Raw genomic sequence first — 21,001 nt, forward strand, 5'->3', positions numbered from 1 at the left:
AGTTTTGGCATAATGAATGCCATCATCAGCCAAATAGGGAACTTACAACGACATTTATATATAGACCCTATAATTAAAATGTACTAAGTAACTGCACGTGATGATGTGCGTCATCTGCTTGTGACGGAGCAGTAAAACAAGATGCTGAATAACTGGTTATGTCACGAACTTGACTAGCTCGACAAAACATTTCCGTGTCATTGGAGTGTGCCCTATTGCTCCATTAAGGAGAAGCTATGGCAGCGTGGATGTGTTTCTGGTCAACTCATATGAAGATAGGAAGATGAAAATGAATGCAGCGACAGTGAATTTAGGGAGAGGGAGCAGAATCTCCACATCTTGGTACACTGCTCTCTTCTCAGCCCCCTACAAGCTCATTTCTGCTTCCCATCTTGATGCCCCAGTATAAGAGATGGTGAAGCCGTACCTGGAGATAGGGGAGTAAGTTATCATATTTTTGCGTGCCTTTCTTGATGTTCTTCTCTTCATCTATTTTCCCAACTTCTTCAAATTACTAATTTTCTCTTTCTTTTAATTTTAGACTTCTTCATCAAGACCAGGCAAAATATCCCAGTGTTCTCCCTAGGACCTGCCGTTTTTACAGACCGCCCAGTTAAAATAACCTAGATAAGTGCTAGTTACATATTTGAGTCATTGTGTGCTCCAAATTAAAATATAAATACTGTAAAACTGTCTATTTAAGTAATAAATTGTCATTATTATGAGGGACCCCACCTGGTGGCCATGGTCTTTAAGGCGCTGAAGTCTAAAAGGTCTGACACCGTGGTTAACCGGTTCGAGTCCGTTGGTCGAAAAAAATTTCACCGTCAGAATGCTCGCCGGCAGGGTAGGGGAGGTGGTATTATACAATTTCTAATCACTAGATTGCATGCCAAAAGCCTGGATTAAATTCCAAACCTCTCTGCAGTGCTCATATTGAGTGAGGGCATATGACACTGTTAAAGGCTATTCGTCCGTCGGATGGGGACATTAAACCGTGAGCAGGAGGCTGTGTGCTGGCACCAGGTATCGCTCTCTTTCTCTATCATATATCACATCATTGATTTCATCTCATTAACTCCTCTGATGCGGTTGACGTCAGGAAGGCCATCTGGTCATAAAATCCCGCCACAACAGATTCTGAACTCAAAGGTGAAAAATGGCAGGACAAGACTCGGACCTAACAAAGAACTGAAGATGATCCAATGAGGAAGAGACAAGTACACATAATGTGAATGCACAGTTCTTCAGAGTCTAAATGATGTTGGGAAGTGAGAAGTGATCAAGGAGTTCCGAGAAGGGCCCACCAATGAAGGAAAGATCCTGCACAGGAGAAAAAAGTGTGGTATCAGACTCACTGTACAGTTCCTTGGGCTCCTCCCCTCTTTCGGTCAGGATCTTGTAGAGCTCCAGCCCGGCCAGGTAGGGCCCACGTAACCTCAGTGACTGTCTCTCCGTCTCGTGCACTAGGAGCTCCAGGAAGTTCCGGCACATCTCACCTCATGCCTGACTCCGTAGATTTTTTTTTTTTTTTTTTTGCTAGTTGCTTAACGTCGCACCGACACAGATAGGTCTTATGGCGACGATGGGACTGGGAAGGGCTAGGAGTGGGAAGGAAGCGGCCGTGGCCTTAATTAAGGTACAGCCCCAGCATTTGCCTGGTGTGAAAATGGGAAACCACGGAAAACCATTTTCAGGGCTGCCGACAGTGGGGTTCGAACCTACTATCTCCCGAATACTGGATACTGGCCGCACTTAAGCGACTGCAGCTATCGAGCTCGGTGACTCCGTAGAGAAACTGGACAGGGATTGTACAAACAAAACATTCTTGTCAGGGTTTGTTGCTATGTGATTGGAAATGCTCTTACAAGAAGACGATCACTTGATATTATAGTCTTCCACTAACTCGTTCCACTAGTTTGTGATGCTGGCGGTTAAGGGTATTTTCTTTTTCTTTTTTAAACCACGGTCATTCTAAACTTCATCACTTGCATCACAGTTTAAATGTTTAGTTTGACTGTCATGCAGTGTGCGTGAGCGGTGCCTGGATTGGCGTAGAATCGCTTTCGAGCACTCGATTTCTCATGACGTCACAAACCCGTATGCTCTGCACAGCAACCGAGTGCTAAGCCCTGGTGTTACAAGATTATTAACGAGCATAGAACGCCAGAAGTTAAAAGTACTTGTTATGTTGTGTTCGTGGTAACACTCAAATAGAAATAGTTCAGATATGCAGTTAAATGTTTACTTGTCTGGTATTGTTAAATGTCATGAGGGAATAAATTGAAATTGTATCATATTTATTTTTTACGTAGTATTCCTCACCCGGCTGACAAAACTTTCTGGGGAGAACACTGTATTCACATAGTATAAGTTATGGTTTACCTTCAGGTTGTGGTCTCAGTATGTCTAAATTACTAAAGATACAGTTCTCTAAGATATTTCTCTTTAAAAAATATATATATTTTCTCTTTAAGAGATGTTCCCTGGTTCATCATTTGTGGTCGTATGTGCAATGTTTGTTACCAATAACAAAGCAGGACTGATAGTTATAATTTGAAAGTTGATGTCTATAGTTTCCTCTGCAGAAACATTTTCAAGACGTCACATGGTACATTTAATTGTTAACGTGCAATTAGTGAATGGTGAAAAAGTATGTTTTAGGACAGCACTGTTTCTTCTCCCCTGTATTTTGCTCTTTTTATAAAGAAAGGCGGCTGTCAAGACATTGAAGCACAGTGACTGATGTTTCTCTCCTTGAAATGTTATCTCTTCTTGAATTTATTGTATGTTTATCTTTTTTGAATTGGATTTTTAACTATGACATGCTGTCAATTGTTGCTGAGGATGTCCTTGAAGGAGGACAAAACATGTACTACATATATTAATAAGATTGTGAATTCCGTTTAAATTTAGTGGATATCAATTAGTATTGAAAGGTGGAGCAACACATCTCATAACAGTGTAGTCTCAATTCCAATCTCTACCAATGATGCTCTGCGAAATGCATATGAGAACGTGGCGCCGTATTCATCTCAGCAAAGATCGTGGAGGAACACGTACTGACATCCTAGATGCGTAACAGGTAGATTTTCATTAATTAAACACACATATATGTAGGTGTACGGGGACTTTGAAAGAACTAACGTAAGCGCTCTGTACTTTGCAGTATGGACAGGTGGTCATACATCACAGATTACCTAACGTCGGCACTCAAGTTGTTCGACTCGGGTCAGCAGAACAACAATAACAACAACAACGTGGTGGAAGGCGACGCGCTGTGGGAGGTGGTGGACTCGAGCCCGGAGATGTGCCGGAACTTCCTGGAGCTCCTCGTGCACGAGACGGAGAGACAGTCGCTGAGGTTACGTGGGCCCTACCTGGCCAGGCTGGAGCTCTACAAGATCCTGACCGAAAGAGGGGAGGAGCCCAAGGAACTGTACAGTGAGTCTGATACCACACTTCTTTCTCCTGTGTAGGATCTTTCCTTCATTGCTGGGCCCTCCTCTGAACTCCATGATCACTTCTCACTTCCCAACATCATTTAGACTCTGAAGAACTGTGCATTCACATTATGTGTACTTGTCTCTTCCTCATCGGATCATCAGTTCCTTTCATCTTCAGTTCTTTGTTAGGTCTGAGTCTCATCCCGCCATTTTTCACCTTTGGGCTCAGAATTTTCCTGAACATCTTTCTTTCTCTCTTTGATCTTTTCACCTCTTACCTTTCCTACATTTCTGTTGCCTACGAACACTTGGGTTTTGCGACTGTCCAGGTACTGTTTTATTTGAGTGATTCGTCTCCTTCTTGGGCAGTTTCTCGGTCTTCTCCTTCTTCTTCAAGTGCCATCTCCTCCCAGAAGGTCGGCTACCATCATAGAGATTCTTGATTTAGATGATGCAGCATGAAACACCTCGATAGTGGAACAGTTGAACCAAGTGTTCAAATTATCAATCCAAGAAATGAGTGTTATTTGCCTTGTATCTTCCCTTCAGTGACCAGGTGTAGTAAATAATATTCCTCTCCCCGCATCACATGACCGAGATACGGCACTTTCTGATTTTGACAGTATTTAATATTTCCTTTCTTTCCCGGTCGCTTCATTATTTGATTGTTTGTGATCCTATCTGTCCAACTCAACTGCAGTATCGTTCTGTACGTCCATAGCTTTAATCTGTCCATTTGTCTTTTCTTTATGGTCCAGGTCTCAACTCCATAAAACAAGGTGGAGAAGACGTAACATCTCAGAAGTCGTAATTTTTTAATGTAAACTAAGGTCTTTGCTACAGAACACTCTCCTCGTTTAATTCAATGCATTTCTGGCTTGGCCGATCCTGGACTTTATTACCTCAGTACAGTCAATGTTGTAGTTTACATTTGTTCCTAAATACTTCTACACAGGATAGGATGGTTCACTTTGACCTCAAGGAGAGCCCAACCTAGGCCCAGTAGATAGATAGATACATTGTTGTATCCACAAAGACGCACACGAAATGCTGTCTGTTGGTGCACTTATTTATTTCACCTTAACTTCACATAAACATACACATAACCTAATCAACTGCTGCCACGAACAAAATACATACATCAACAAACCGCCATCTTTAACAAATGCCTATCACTAAACCACACGGAGATCTCGAGCTTAAAACAATTGACTGCTTACCAGCATGGTCACAAGTATAACTCCTGTTAAATCATAACTCACCGAGCTCAATAGCTGCCAGTATCCAGTATTTGGGAGATAGTAGATTCGAACCCCACTGTCGGCAGCCCTGAAAATGGTTTTCCGTGGTTTCCCATTTTCACACCATGCAAATGCTGGGGCTGAACCTTAATTAAGGCCACGGCCGCTTCCTTCCCACTCCTAACCGTTTCCTGTCCCACCGTCGCCATAAGACGTATATGTGTCGGTGCGGTGTAAAGAAGCTAGCAAAAAATAAAACCATAACTCCAACTAAACAGTGACTCTACCATCAAGACCATCTCTTTATATAGGTGCTTGGCCTTTTCTCGTAAATTCTAGAGTGCTTAAGGCCCAGATATAACGCACAGAATATTCTACAAAGTAAAGTTCTCATCTGCCGACTACCATTCTGGATGTTACAGTGTGTTTCACAATTGTGTAGTGGATTACAAATCATATATACAGGTAATAATAAAGTATATACAGGTTCTTACATTAACTAAACTCTTTTAAATATCTATATACAACAAATGTTTCATGACATAACCTCACAAATGATGCGATTGTAAACTAATAATGACGTATATGGATAAGAAAGAAGTTCCACCTTATCAGTACTGTTTATTGTAAATATAGACTTACATCAGTACCAGTTTCGACCCTGTTTAGTCATCATCAGCTAACATATCATGATATTGCATTACATTAGTTTGTATTTGATGTTGTCATCCATTAGCACATCCGGATGTCTTAATCGGGGTATGAGTTGGATGTACGTTGTCATTTCATTAGTAAATCTGTGAAAATAAAATTGTTTTTGAGGTTTAAATATGATTGTGAAAACTTAACCTAAGCTTAAAAACTAATTGTACGTACACATTAAACACATTAAACACATGTGTATAAAACACTTGATGGGTTTAAAAGTTCATGTCTTGCGTATTCTTTCTTCAGGCTTTCAATATTGTGAGCATATATTTGTATCGTTTGATTTTGTGCTCGAAAATAGTGGTATAGGCTCTCGAGGATGCTCTATTTGACTGAAGGATGTCTTCATGTATGCTTGTAATAAAAACACGTGTTATTGATTGATCCAGTAGTGTGGACAAAGACAATATGTGGCTGAGCTGTAAACAAAATGTTGTTCTTAAAATTTTTAAGCAGGTGATGAAGTCTTCGTTTTATGGATTTGGTTGATTTTGGATTTTTGGTCGTAACTCCTTCCACTACCAATGGTAGTTTAAGTCACTGAAGAAGAGAAACATGTTCGGTGTATTGAAATTGTAATAAGTTTCATATTAGTGTTGAGTAGGTGGACATTCGTATGGTCCCTGCAACGAAAACATGTCCGTTCACTACATATGAAGGAATACTGGGCTAAAACAAAAACCCAACAAATGTTGGATGTGCGTGGTCCTAAGTGACCCATTCACGACAAAGAAGAATAGTATTTTTCAGGTTAGTCTGGAATATTCCAAAGAATATGGGTCACAATTTGTATTTTGTCTGCTATTACATATTTGTACCTCTAATAATGGTGCATCTGTCAACTCAGGGAATGTTGTGTCTTGAAGCTGTTGGAAGAAGTAGGATTCCCGATAGGATCCATTGAACATCGGATGAATATACGGCAACGACGGGAGAAGTTGTATGGAAGGACCTGTGCTGAGCTTTCCCTGCATCATTATAGAGTGTCTCTTTGGAAGATACAAGATTGTTGTGCGCAGCAACTCGTGGACACTACCCAAGTTTGGAGTGCAAGCGAGCCTCTAGACTGGTGTGCTTCAGGAGTGCCAACACAGTTATTGTACATGAAATATGCAAAACAGCGCTTTGTTTGAGAAAGAATGCAGGAGATTAAATATCTGCTTTAAAGAACACTATTCCTAGAGCAAGGTTCCATCAGTGTCCTAAATCTCTTCGTCCAGCTCCTGCTGGCACTTCTCCACCTTCCTCTTCCATGATTTTGTCCCAGGCCAGGTTTCTTCTTCTTGTACTCCATCATCTTTAAATGTCTACACCATCTTAGTTTACTCCTATCAGTTCTCCCCATTCCCACCTCCTTTCTCACATCTTCATTTCTTTCCTATCACTCTTGTTAGGGATTTAATTCCACTTGTTTGAATTCTACTCTTCTCCCTACTTGTCACTGTCCAGGTCTCAATATGGGTGCATAATACACTTCCTGTCTTATAAAAAGTCCTTATACAGTTGTTTAACACTTGTATAGTTATACAGTGAATAAACCCTGTATAAGCGTTGTATATTTTTCTTACTAATAAACGTGGTATACGCATTGTATTACTATACGGCACGTATGCACTCGTTTCAAGTCATAGGAATCTCTTCCTGCAGTTCACTCACGAATTTCGCACGTTCACCGCCTTTATGATCGCGTTTGCTGGTTATCTACAAGCAAAACTTTCTGGAAAGTCGCACAGTAGCGCGGCATATCGAAAAGGCAGTGGCAGCACAAAGTGAGACAGCTGGAAATTGGCTTCTACTGATATCAACATTTCAATCAATATCTACTGATCTGCATTTAGGGCAGTCGCCCAGGTGGCAGATTCCCTATCTGTTCTTTTCCTAGCTTTTTCTTAAATGATCGCAAAGAAATTGGAAATGTATTGAACATCTCCCTTGGTAAGTTATTCCAATCCCTAACTCCCCTTCCTATAAACAAATATTTGCCCCAATTTGTCCTCTTGAATTCCAGCTTGCTTGTGTAATGAACACCACGAAAGAAATGGAAAAGCTTAAGAAAAGATCAAGAGCTCCTAACTGGGATAGTATGGAAAACGTAGGCAATTGTAATTGAATCAGTGAGTTGAAAAGGGTACACATTCCAAAATCCTTACTTTTCAGGAGAAACGAGAAACTGTTTTGTAGCTAAAAGAAAGGTTTGATCAAAAAAGTTTCTATTAGGCATTTATACATCATATATCTGCGTATTCAACTACAAAGTATTGCCCCCATTTTTCCCGAGCTAAGCCCAGCCATCGAGCGAGAGATCCCAAGGTGGACCGTTCGATCGTTGGCTATCACTTTCTAGAGGCATTTAAGGGATGTTAGGGATTGATGACCAAGCAGGATAAAAAGAAATGTTAAAACAACACTCTGACATTTATTCACATAAGCAAACAAACAAATGAAATATTCTTGATGATTTCTTTTTATAACATAGAACTTTCATAACATTGCATTTCTTCCTCGATTTAGAGTGACACGTGTTCTTAATCTCCAGCCTTACTGTGCTGTAATGAAACCAAAGAAAAATTAGGCCTCTTGCCTTTTCAAATCAAAATATTTGACTGAAAGAATTAAATAAGTTAACACAGAAGTTCATAAAATCATAAACAGCTGTCTTGCTAACGAGGGTTTTACAATAAATGTGTTCAAAGCTTTACCAACTCAAAGTAGTCTCAACACGTGGTTTTAAGATGTACTCAACTGAATTTGTCATTTACAGTATTTAATAATGGTCAATGACACCAACAGGAACTTCAGTAGAAAATGAAAATTGATTTCAAAATTCCCAAAATTAATTAATTATTATTCTGATTATTATTATTATTATTATTAATTTCTCATCATTTAATTAGCCCATGTTTCATTGTCACACGATCGTGCTCTTATTAATTTTCCACTGCATTATTTACCTAATGATCGTCATTAGCATTTCAGAATAATTATTTTGAATTAATTATTAATGACTTATTTTCACCATAACTCCAATTAATCATGCGGCTAACAAATTTCTACCTCTGATCTTTGTATTTCATTTCTATTCAAATTAATCTTAAAGTATTTCAAATTTTAGACATTTACATTACCAACGTGTGAGCTAGTTAAATAAATTTTATTTACAAATCGAGTGCCTTCATAAAGTAACGAGATGATCTTTCCTTTTAAATCTCGCTAATTAAGAAAATAAATTCTTCCTAGTCTTCCTCGACTTAACTTAATCATACTTTCCCTTAAGGGCATGAAAATTATTTCTTAAGGCAACACACAACGATGAGTGTAATCTGCGTCACAGCGAGTGCGTGACCAGATCAAAATTAAATGAAACCAACATGACACGAGAGAAATATACATATTTACATACACACACACATTCACACTAGGGAAACACGTTTTTATGTACATTATTTACATCGAATCCTGTTTTGGCAAGTTTATTCATGATTTTTATTGGTGGTCGGGACGCGTAATGTCTAGCAGAAATAATCCGTGTACTGAAATTATCCTTCATTTATAGGGGCTAGTGATCGAAGTCATGGGTATCACTTGGTAGAAACACATTTCACATATCAATGTAAGTTCATCTAACTCATGAAATTATAATGGAAGATTCTAGTAAAATCCATAAGCACAACCATCATTTGGGCTACAGGTTGAATTTACCGCAAGCGTGAGCCTTACTTGTATTACTTTTATTTCCTACCTGTGAAATACACTCGCAACACGTGCTCCAATAATTATAATCCATCTTGCGCTCCCAATACACAAGAATAAGTCAAATATCATCATTAATTCATCAACTGCACAATTATACAACAAGTATCCCTCAGGATTGGTCATATTCCAGACCCTTCATGAACAGAGCACTTTCAATCTCACATATAAGGACTCTACTGTAATTTTATGGCTCACGAGCGTTTACTTCTGTTTTACCCGATCTTTAGTTAATATTATTATTATTTAAGTGATTATTACATCTACTGATTCTCGTGGAATATCGTAAAATTAGATGACTTCATCATAAATGCAACAAGTGATCTTGAAAGACACTAGGTTCGACCCTATTCACTCAAAATGTATACGTAAATTTCCATCCAGTAACTTTCAACATTACAAGGAAAGTAGATTTATCGTGTGGTCAGTGATTATTAAATATAAAGCTCCTTAAGCATGGGAAATCATTCAAAGACAACCTACATGTCTACTCTAATAGATTCCAAAATTTCATTCACACGTACCTAGTCTACCACGACACCTTAAGAAGTGGAAAAATGAAATATTTCTAACTACAACAAACTAATAGATCTACGACTTAAGAAGAAAGACCTCTAGTTGTACAAAAGGTAAGACAGATAAATTAATTTAAAAAGGTACTCAAGTTTTTGATGGGGTTCGATTCTCGTCAACAGTCAGTTATTCCAGCATACTCCTCCGGTCAGTCTCCTTCCAATTACCAGATACGCCTCACATTTTACAACTCCATGGAGGCTCTGCAACAGGTGTCCCTCGATGAAATGATGTTGTCGGTGGTTGCGAAATTATCCATCTTGAGATGTTCAATTCTAAGACGACTTCCGTAGAATGCCGGTCACAAGCTGTAACTGAGATGACAAAATTAAGTATTTTGCACAAGCACACGCCGAATATAAATAGCTTGTCTACACTGTCACACTTAACTTGGCTCCTAGGCGTCTTTATTCCATAGAATTCACTAATGATTTCTCTAAATTCTAGCAGAACGGCGTCGACTTGAACTGAAATTACTTCTCCATGTGGTCTGAGAACGTGGTGCAGCACAACACGACGAAGGCTATTCAGAGTAAGAGCTTCAAGAACATTAAGAGAGCGATTTACTCGAAACAAGGCCTTTTATCTAATTAGCCAGGGAGGTGTGATCTTCAACGGGGACGGTAATTGGCTGATGGTCTCATTTAATTGGCTCAGACTATTCCAGAAACAAGCTGGGTTGCGCGCGTGCGAAGGCAGTCACGTGGTCTGCTCTGACCTTGGCACAGTCTTGCCGGTGTGTCACCCCTCTGAACGACGAAAAAAAAACTCGTTCTCAGCTCGCCACAACTCCCCAAATGATATGCTGCAGTTACAAGCAGACAATAAAATTTTCACTTTCCACTTGTTAAAATATTCGTAATATCGCCAATTTTAACGGGGACAGTATGGAATCATATTACGTACGGTTTTCAAGTTATACCATTTTTTATGTCAAGGAATATGTCCCTTTTTATAGGTACCAGTACTCAAATTTGAGAGAGATCTTTGTAGAGGCAGATAATGTATAATAAACTCGCAATTTCAAAAGTCTATTAAGCAGTAACACATTATTACACAAAAATACGTCCAACCATCATTTCTTTTATAGTTTTCATTGTCATTCCGTCTCTTTAAAGTGTTTTACTTTATGAAGATGTCTAGCCTCCATAACCTCTAAATGGTATATGTCTTCTATGTTTAAAATACCGTGAAAATCATCAACCGTATTGTCTATTCTTTCAATGTGTGTTGAATGTTGAATGGATAAGTCGAATATTTCATCACGATTATATTACTGGAGACAATAAATGCCACGAAAATAAACGACTTACTCGTTTCTTTTTCCGCTACTCGCTGCTGTACAATGCTTATACAAGGGTCCTGGTCTGTATAAGCAATTCAGTGAATACAGGAGGCTTATGCACGGTTTATTAGTAACGAATTTCACATAAACGGTGTATAAACCTTGTATAAAAGTTATACACCGTTTATTAGTAAGACGGTTTGCACATTACACTTGCGTTATTCCAGACAAGGTTTCTGTTGCACCCTGTTGCTAATCTCCATATCCAGCCTTGTATTCTGCATTAATTGACTCCCTAGGTATTTGAAACTGTCAACATTTTCAAATCTTTGACCACCAATTTTCACTGTGCATTTCCCTTGTCTTTCTTCTCTTGATGACACCATCTTTTATAATTGTTTACAAATCAGTTTGTTTTCTGTGTTCTTATGATTTGTAAACAATACTTCTTCTCATGCACCGTACTGGGGTACATTTGTACCTAAGTTGCCTACAATGCATGATGTAGCATTTTTGCAGACTGCTGAATTTTTCTCGTTTCGCTCCCCGGTATGATCAGATACCTCAGAAATCTCTTGTCGGTGTATTATTATGCAGCTATTCGACTGCAGTCCTTTTCTCACATCAGAGTTTTGGGTTTAAACAAGCAGAGAGCATGGCAGTGACACGTGAGGCCGATAGCTGAATGTGATGAAAGTAGAGGTTCCTGCACTCTTTAGAGTAACATACTGGTCTTTTCCCGGTCAAATGTGTCAAGAACTGAGGAAGTATTTCTGCAATCTGGGATTCAAAGCACAGAGACTATTACCAATTGGCTATGCAGCAGGGGCTTGTATTAAGGTTCTAGCATGTCATTGGGCAATTCCACAGTAATGGGATTGCATTGTAAAATTATTTTTCATACTCAGTTTTGTATCATGTCACAGTATCATTATTTTACTGTAGTGTACAACAAATGATTGAAAGAACGGCTAATGCTTCGTGTGAGTTGTTACTATACGGGAGACAAGCAGAGAAATAGACATTCTACGTGAGTGCGAAAACAGTTCCAGTAATTGTAAAAAAAAACCTGGCCACATCCAGCACATTCTGTGAGACCAGGTCATCTTCCCTGCGTACACTGTTATCAGCAATCATGTTTGCTGTATCATCTTAACTGTAGCACGATCCTGCCCCTGTTCATCATGGGGGTTCTTTGCTGGAACCTGGCCTGTTTAGCTAGGATTCTTAGTACTGTTGGTGTTGTTAGAAAGCTCTCTCTGCTGCACTTTCATCCTTTCCTTGCTCACTGCTACTACTCCTGGAACTGTTCGGTGTGAGACTCTGTAGCAGAGTAGCAGTTCAGATAGTTTCATGTTGACTTCCCCACTTTCATCCTCCCAGTTTTCGCACCCTTGGTGGAAGCATGCAGTGCTTCTTGACTGTGAGAGGTCTGTTCAGCATCACACTGTAATACAGTCTCTTGAAACAATACGCAGCCTCAGAAAGCAGTAGCCCTTGGATCCGCTGTAGCAGTGCAGCTTCAGCTTTTGTGTGTGTTTTGTTTCCAGTATTCTGTAGAAGTTGACTCTCCATGTCTTTGTCCCTAGGGGATGTTGTGGAGCTGCTGATGGCGTACGTTAAGAACTTCAGCGAAAAGCCCTGTTGTGTGTCAGATCTACGCCGGTTCTTGCCGCTACTACCATCGGAACGTAGGGACGAGTTTATAGAGAAGGTTAGGACGCTAGTTGGCCTCAAGGAGGGCGAGTTTCCTGCCACGGTGAGTACCACTTTTTTTTCTGTATTTTGTTTATATTCTTTTCTTCATTCTCTTGGTCCTGTGTTTGTTCCTGTCTTTGATGACCTCTCATTTATGGATATAGGAAGTACATAACAGTTTGTCTCCTTCTGCGAGGGAGGCTGCCAAATCTAACGTGCATTATGTATACCTTCACTCTTTAAATAAAATTCATTACTGTACTGTCCGGCTGCATGGGTAAATGGTTAGTGTGCTGGCCTTTGGTCACAGGGGGTCCTTAATTTCACTGGCACGGGGGCTGGGTGTACATGTCGTCTTCATCATCATTTCAAATCAAAAGACCTGCATCTGGCGAGCCAAACTTGTCCTCGGACACTCCCGGCACTTAAAGGCATACGCCATTTCCATTTCATTATTGTACTTTAATGGCTTACAGTGTTTAGAAATTTGTTTTTCCTCTTATCATCTTCTTCACATCACAAGACCAGCTGACGATATATCGTCTATGGTGACACTGGCTGAAAAGACCAGCTGGTGATATATCATCAATTGAATAAAAGGATATACAGTAAAACCTCGTTAATTCAAAGTCGTTGGGACTCAAAAATCGGACTTCGAATTACGTGATTTCGAATTAACCGCCAATTTGCGATTCAGAAGTACCAACCCTTGCTGCATTACAAAATATTCTAAGGCCCGTTACTGCATGCAGTTAAACTTGCTTCACAGTTTATACCTTTCAAATGCAATGAAAAAAGAACTATTTCCAAAATGTATCCAAGAAGGTGCATTTACAGTATTCAAATAATACACTCGGATATCTCACTGGTAAACATAACCTCACACAACAAAAGAAAGAAAAAAAAGTACGATTCGAAGACGAGGAGAAATCTATGCTGGCTCTCATGTGCAAGTGCTTTATTAATTGGATTACTAGGTACTGTATGCATTTTAGATGCCTTGTATTTACATAGAAAGTACCTGATGCCCTTAAAATCGAACTTTCCTATGACCCTATCCTTGTACGATTTCCCGCCATGGCACTTCTCTCGTACTTCAGAAATGTAAACACTTGCCGCGTCACAAAGTATTCTAAGACCCATTAATACATGCAATCACCTCGATTCACAGTTTAAACCTTTCCAATGCAATGTAAAAAGTATTTCCGAAATATATCCTACGAGGTGCATTTACAGTGTTCAAATAATGCACTTGGATAAATCACTGACGTACATAACCTCATGCAACGAAAGAAAAAAAAAATCGCACAATTCAAAGACGAGGATAAATTATGCCGGTTCCTCTGTGCAAATGCATTATTTTTTGGATTTCTGTACTGTTTGCATTTTTAGATGCTTTGTACTGGCATGGAAAGTGCCCGACGCCCTTAAAACATTGTAGCTTATCGAACTTTCCTATGACGAGGGGATAAAGTATCTCGCTTCCATGTGCATTGCAACGCACTACTATGACCCCTGTCTCTCACCCTTGTACGATTTCCCGGCTGGCAATTTCTCCTTTAAAACCATAAGACCGTTTGGGCTCGCATGAAAATAAAGCAATGCAGTTTCACTGGCAATGACAATATTTTTCGGTGCCCACGAATGTATTATATGAGCCAAGTTTTTTCGTCAACTGTCGGCATCGCCAGTGTTCGCGGATTCTGTTTTCCCGCACACTGCCTGTTGTGTGATATTACGGCGTTCCTTAAAAGGTTGAATACAAAAGAATTCCGATTTCATTCAACTTAGCAATCATGAAGCGCACTGTAGACCCACCGAAGTGAGTGTAAGTGCGGAAAGGTACCCCTCCACGTTCTGGAACGTGTGTTCTATTATGACGCGGAACGGATAAATTTCGAGTTGAAATTACTCTGTAACATACTACAGTGAAACCTCAATTCTCCGTTTTTCAAGGGACCATGAAAATAAAACGTACAACACGGGAAAACGGAAAATTCGGGAATGAATGAAAACCATCAACAATTTGGCTAAACATCACAAAAATGAAATATGTATAATTATAATCTTACAAAAACTCCTAAACCAAACCAAAATACAGCCCCAGTGGGACTGCCTGCCAAGCGACCGCTGATCAGCCCGAAGGCCTGCAGATTACGAGGTGCGCATGGTCAGTGCTACGAATCCTCTTGGCCGATATTCCTGGCTCACTAGATCGGGATCGCCATCTCACCATTAGATAGCTCCACAATTAAAGGTATAGGCTGAGTGGACTTGGAACCAGACTTATATCCAGGTAAAATTGTCTGAACTGGTCGCAATCGAACCCGGGCCCTCTGGATGAGAGGCAGGCATGTTAGACCGCGAAACCGTATTAATCCACATCGCATAGAGTGATATCATCCACATCACTCAAGTTCTTCAGAATCATTCGACTGCTCTCCTGAAACATGCTCTACTTCCCAACTCAATAACCTGCACTTCCTTGTAGAAGCCGTCTCCAGTTACAATAGAGCAAATGTAAGTCAGTGGGTGATAAAGAAATAGATTGGGAAAAAAAACTGTCTCAAGAACCCTTACTAGACAGAATTCATGATTATGTTGACAGCCTGGTTCTTCCGTGAGAGGAAAAGAAAGTAGTCTGTAAACGGCAGACAGATACAGTGGTTGTCTCTGGTGGTGGAGGAGTAAAGAAAACACAATCAAAATAGGTATCAGGGTGTATGATTCGAAAGTTCAGGCTGTCCATTTCAAGGAGAAATATGTTCAAATATAAACAGCTGAAGTGGTAACTGCGAGGAGAGCTCATCGGTTCACCACGTGCGATGCGGACAGTCCTAGCAGATAAACACCGTTCATTGCATTAGCCAAGACAACTTGAGCGTTACGATACAGAACGTTAAGTCTATACCCTGACGTGGCCCATAACCAAATGAAGTGCAGGAAAGAGCATAATGGACCATGCCAGTAGCTCTATCAGTCAGTCACTGATGAATGTGATGTGTGTAACGTAGATTTCTATGGCATAAAAATTGTAGAAATATTTTCTTTGCACTTATGCCTTGAGAGATATCAAATTATAACACGAAAACTTGGAAATATGAGGCCATAGGACATAATTATTTTTAAAAATTGCTTAGAAGAGATACTTTTAATCATCTTCTTGAGCATAATTAGTTCCACTAGGTGGGGTTGCTGATTTGGATTGTGTTGTTACATTACGGACTGTCGTGTACTGTCTCATCCACAAATCCTCACACGTTCATGCTGTCGTGAATGTTGACCATTCTGCTGTCAGTCTTCTGCGACGTCCTCGGTTCCCAGTTGGCAGTAATGGCGTGGACCGTAGAGCCAGCAACACCAGCCAAGGATTGGGCGGTGAGACATAACCTAGCACCCTAGGGGAGTCATCCTCGTTTAGGAGGTTCATATTCACATAGTGGCTGAATTGCCACTCCAGGTTATGAGCGGTTGACCCTGGCGTCTGTCGGAGGTGGCATTTGTTTGGCCATGCCTTAGGTTGGCAGCAGGAAGGGCATTCAGCTGCCAAATCAAACATGATGCAGACAACTGCAGACATTTTAATTCATCCTTCTACAGAAAAATAAAATAAAAAGAAACCACTTTTTCCTTTGCAAAAATCAAATAATCATAAATACCGTATTTACACGAATAATCATCACATATTTTGCAAAAAAAGGAATTGGGGTGTGGGTTTTATTTGTGGCAAGGTTGACAACACACTCCTGGCATTAGTTCGCCGCTAATGAGGAAATAATTTATTATTACATGAGATGAAAATCATCTTATTACTCTGTATTGATTGCAGTTCATAATTGAGAAAAGACGTAGTTTATCCACCTATCAGATACTCTATATTCATTCTATGACATTGATAAAAGACACATTGGAGACACATATCATCAGTACATTACAATAATACAGTAAAATTATAAACAAAACATTATAAACAAATGCCTGGCTTCGCTTACGTCCTAAAGACTGCAGCACTGATCAGAGGGAAAAATCGAAGGTTTTTTTTTTTTTTTTGAAAGGAAGTAGATGTACGAACTATTAGGAATGTGAATGGGCGTGCTATGATGCGAAATGTGTATAGTTGTGCATGGGCCCAGTGTTGCCAATTCAGTGGCTTTCCCGCTAGATGTCGAGGCTTGTAATGTTAAGTTAGTGGGTGATTCCAATAGGGAATCTGAAATATTTGTCCTGAATGAGTAAATTTATAATACCAATATAAATGAGCCGTTATTGGACATTATAAATTTTCCATCTAACTCATTCCTGGTTTCCAGTGTTTAGCCCTCGTGAGGGCAGTAGAATAACACCCATGGTATCCCCTGCTGAGGTGACTAAAAGTGGCCCCAAGGGCTCTGAACTTTGGAGCGTGGGTTGGCGACCACGGGGCCCTTAGCTAAGTCGTGGCATTGCTTCCACTTACTTGTGCCAGGCCCCTCACTTTCATCTATTCTATCCGACGTCTCTTGGTCAACTCGTGTACTTTTCCGATCCCGACACTATTAGGTTCCTGAGGCCTAGGGAATCTTTCATTTTCACGCCCTTCGTGGCCCTTGTCTTCCTTTGATTGATACGTTCATTTTTCGAAGTGTCAGATCCCTTCAATTTTTCCCTCTGATTCGTGTTATATAGAGGATATTTGTCTAGTTGTACTTCCTCTTAATACAATAATCATCACCACCAGCTTACGCTCTGTCCATAGGCTGGATTATTGCAGTGACTTTCGGAGGCAAAAATTTTGCATAAATGTTGCCATCTGCTGATTTTAAAAATGTTTGATTTGGGTGCGAGGGCACATTATCTGTTTAAAAAAAAAAACAGCTTATGAGTGCCTGTTGCGTTCGTGCAGGTCATAATCGTCATCCTTTCTTTAGATTCTTTATTGCCTGGTGCACAATGCTCCTGTTTGGAAGCAAGAGTACGGTTTGGTAGGCATTTCCAATACAGGCCAGACTTGTCTGCATTGTAAATTTCTTCTGGGACCAAACCTTTATCCAGAACAAATTTTTCAAAATCCAAATTGAACTATTGTGCATCTTCTGTATTTCCACTTAAAAACTCGCTTTTTACATTGACATCACGGATACCGTGTCACTGTTTAAAGTGTGCCGGATGATGCATCAAAATTCCCAACACAAGTGCTTCGAAGAAAAACTTCACTTTAGTCATACAGACAGTCCCGATACTGGAGTCCCTTGCGCTCGCTGCTGTGGAAACCACTCCAACATGCATTGGTCAGGCTCCCCGAACGTAGGTTTTTTTCATAGTTTTTCGGTTTGCCATACCACTCTTTGTATTTAATGAACAAGCAAATGATAGAAGTTTGTCTTTGTTGCGTAAAATATCCCGTTCGGTAGAATCACCAACAATATATTGGACACACATCTGTTTAACGGTAGAACCCCGTTCTATACTTTCTACAATATCCAACTTCTGTTGAATCGTGAAAGCGACACGCTTCTGTTTGGTTGCCATTGTTTGCAAACTGAACTGCATTGAACAAAAGTACGACAATGACTGAGTGTGTGGCGGTGTGGAGTAGAGCAGGCGTTCGTGACCGGTGAGACACCAGCTACAAATAACGTCAAGGTTGCGCCACCCCTGCTACTATTACGACTTGCCAATATTATCCCGACCCTTTGTAATTTTATATTACTGTAACTCCTAACACTCGTGCATTTTTGGTGTTTTTGATATCGCGGTTAAGCTGCAACGCAGTTCATCCCATTACGGTAAATCAAGAGTTGAGTGTATAAACATGTTATGACGAGAGCTTGTATTGTCATCAAGTGAGGATAGTGATGAAGAATCCAACAAAAGAATGTATAAAGACAGAATTAATTTTCATAACCTCACTTTGACAGAATTTTGTGAGTGTTTTCATGTTACCTCAATACAAGCTGACTATATTCTTTGAATGATTGGTCATTATTTATTGAAACCTGCAGCAAAATGAAGTCAATCCCTTTCGAAAAAGCAATTTTTTTAATATGCTTACATTGATGAGAAATGGTGCCCAGGTGCATGGTGTAGCAGCAATGCATGGGACATCAAAATCAACTATTTGTAGAACTGTTACTAAAATTGTAGATGCTATAGTAAATGTAATATTTCCTAACATAGTAATTTGGCCTGATAATCCACATAATATAGCGAAAGAATTTCTCATGAAGGGTGGCTTTCCTTCTGTGTGTGTGGGTGTGTTGACTGTATTCTCGTTAATTTCTATGCTCCTACTGAGCAGGAACAGATTTATGTTGATAGACATGGGAGTCATTCTCTCAATGTTCTTTTTAAAGTTGACAAAAAGGATGTTCAATTTCTCCTTGTCAACATCTAGCATAGCTAGCTTCTTGTAATTATTCTTCTTTCCTATTATCAAAAATCACTATTTTGAAACTACAGGTATCACATTTATATTGTCTTCACCATAAAAAATAAAACAATAAAATCATTGAGTATTATGAAGTTTGTTCATGGAATATATTTGATCGATTCACTTTACGCAAAGACTTTTCACTTTTGCGAAGAAATTGAAAAGTAATACCTAGATCATGGTGGACCAGATAAAATTTGCACTTTGCGATAATTGAAAAGTGAAAAGTTGAAAAGTTGAAAAGTTCGTTCATGGAACAGGCCCCTGGGGTACTGCAGCAAACAGACAAAAGTTAAGTTGTTATTTGTCCTGTCTGGTATAAAAAACAAATATCGGGTCGTGTTCACAAAAGCCACTCAAGTTCATAAGAGAATTCCAGGATAAGGACATGACATGCAAGTTCTAGTGATGATAATTTTGACTGTGTATGAATCAAAACACTGAGCGTTCCTAATGCTCGACAAAAGTGTCCTTTGAATTTGACCACTTTGGTCGTTTGTGCCGCAGGTGAAGCAGATGCAGCAGCACGTGTGTAGTCTCCAGCTGGCACGCACCATCGGCTTGCACCTGGAGATGAGCATAGACGAGCGGATAGCCCTGGTACAAACACTCCTGCTCTATTACCAGCACGGAATGCAGTTCAACACAGAGAATTTGCAGACTGAATTTGCGTGAGTATCTTCACTGTTGATGTATGTTAATTATTAAAATAAATAATGGAGAGAAATATGTGTGGGATAAACACCCTGCATGGAAAGAGGAGACAAGAACATAGATGTGCGTGCTCCTCATCAGTCACATGTTTCGTTAAGGAGCCTCTTTCATCAGGAGGGCGGACATCAGCACTTTATGGGGATCTCCAGTCTTTATAAGGGAAGTGTAAGGAAAAGATCCTAATGGGAAAGGAACAAACGAGTACAAAGTGGAGATAAGGATAAAAATGAAAACACAGAGAAATAAGGACACTTTCCACTTCACCGGGGAAGTTGACCTTGCAGTTAGGGGCGCACAGCTGTGAGCTTGCACCCGGGAGATAGTGGGTTCGAGCCCGACTGTCGGCAACCCTGAAGATGGTTTTCCATTGTTTCCCATTTTTACACCAAGCAAATGCTGGGGCTTCCCTCCCACTCTTAGGCCTATCCTATCCCGCCGTCGCCGTAACACCTATCTGTGTCGGTGCATCAAAGTCAGTTCTTCCTTCCGGTCCTAGATGTGTTCCCACCATCGTCAGGACTGTGGTATTGCCTGCCTGTCGTAACAGATGACTGAAACGGGATTCTAAGGGTTCTCAACACTTTAGGTTTGCGGGTCCAAGGGAGTCTTTCATTTTCTTAACTTTTGTGGACTTCTCTAGATACCCTCGTTCTTCGAAAGGTCAGAATTGTTCGTCTGATTAGACTTGAGAGGGAAGGCTTGGCTAGTTCTACTTCCCATTCAAACTAATCACCAGCACACCTTACTCCTGTATCTTATTGTGTGCTTCCTGTGCTTTTCCAGCTTTCTTCTTATCCCACATGGAGACTGAGGAGCAGGAGAGTGTGTTCCTGTGTTCTTGCACAAATCAGAACCTCGGTTATCAAATTGCAGTCTTCTGCTAGTCAGAGCAGGGCTTACGAACTATGTGTGTACCAGTGTCAGCTTGCACTTCATGTTCTTCACCTACCTGCAGGCCGCTCTCCCTCTCACGTTTCAGTAGATGTTCATCCAAACCAACAAACAGCACAGGTCCTTCATCTTCACCGAGACCTATTAGACCTCAGTTAACAAATAAATTAAGAATCACGAATGAACTGTATACAATCAAAACCTAGAGCAAAGAACATGGAAGTTTTCTGGGTGAGGTTATGGCAAGCATTTACAGGTTAAATCAAGAGAGTAGTTACACTTCATC

The 21,001-nt window shown here is 40.1% G+C and overlaps 1 protein-coding gene across 1 annotated transcript in view; it reads left to right on the forward strand.

Annotated features, from left to right (window-relative positions):
- psidin (phagocyte signaling impaired) overlaps window positions 1-21,001 on the forward strand; it is a 117,070-nt gene that overhangs the window by 21,201 nt on the left and 74,868 nt on the right. Inside the window, exons 7-9 of the mRNA XM_067159309.2 lie at window positions 3,170-3,444; window positions 12,593-12,762; window positions 19,618-19,781. Of these exons, the coding sequence (XP_067015410.2) occupies window positions 3,170-3,444; window positions 12,593-12,762; window positions 19,618-19,781 (609 nt within the window). The remainder of the gene's footprint in view (window positions 1-3,169; window positions 3,445-12,592; window positions 12,763-19,617; window positions 19,782-21,001) is intronic.

Source organism: Anabrus simplex, chromosome X (assembly GCF_040414725.1).
Source record: "Anabrus simplex isolate iqAnaSimp1 chromosome X, ASM4041472v1, whole genome shotgun sequence".
Lineage (NCBI taxonomy): Eukaryota > Metazoa > Arthropoda > Insecta > Orthoptera > Tettigoniidae > Anabrus > Anabrus simplex.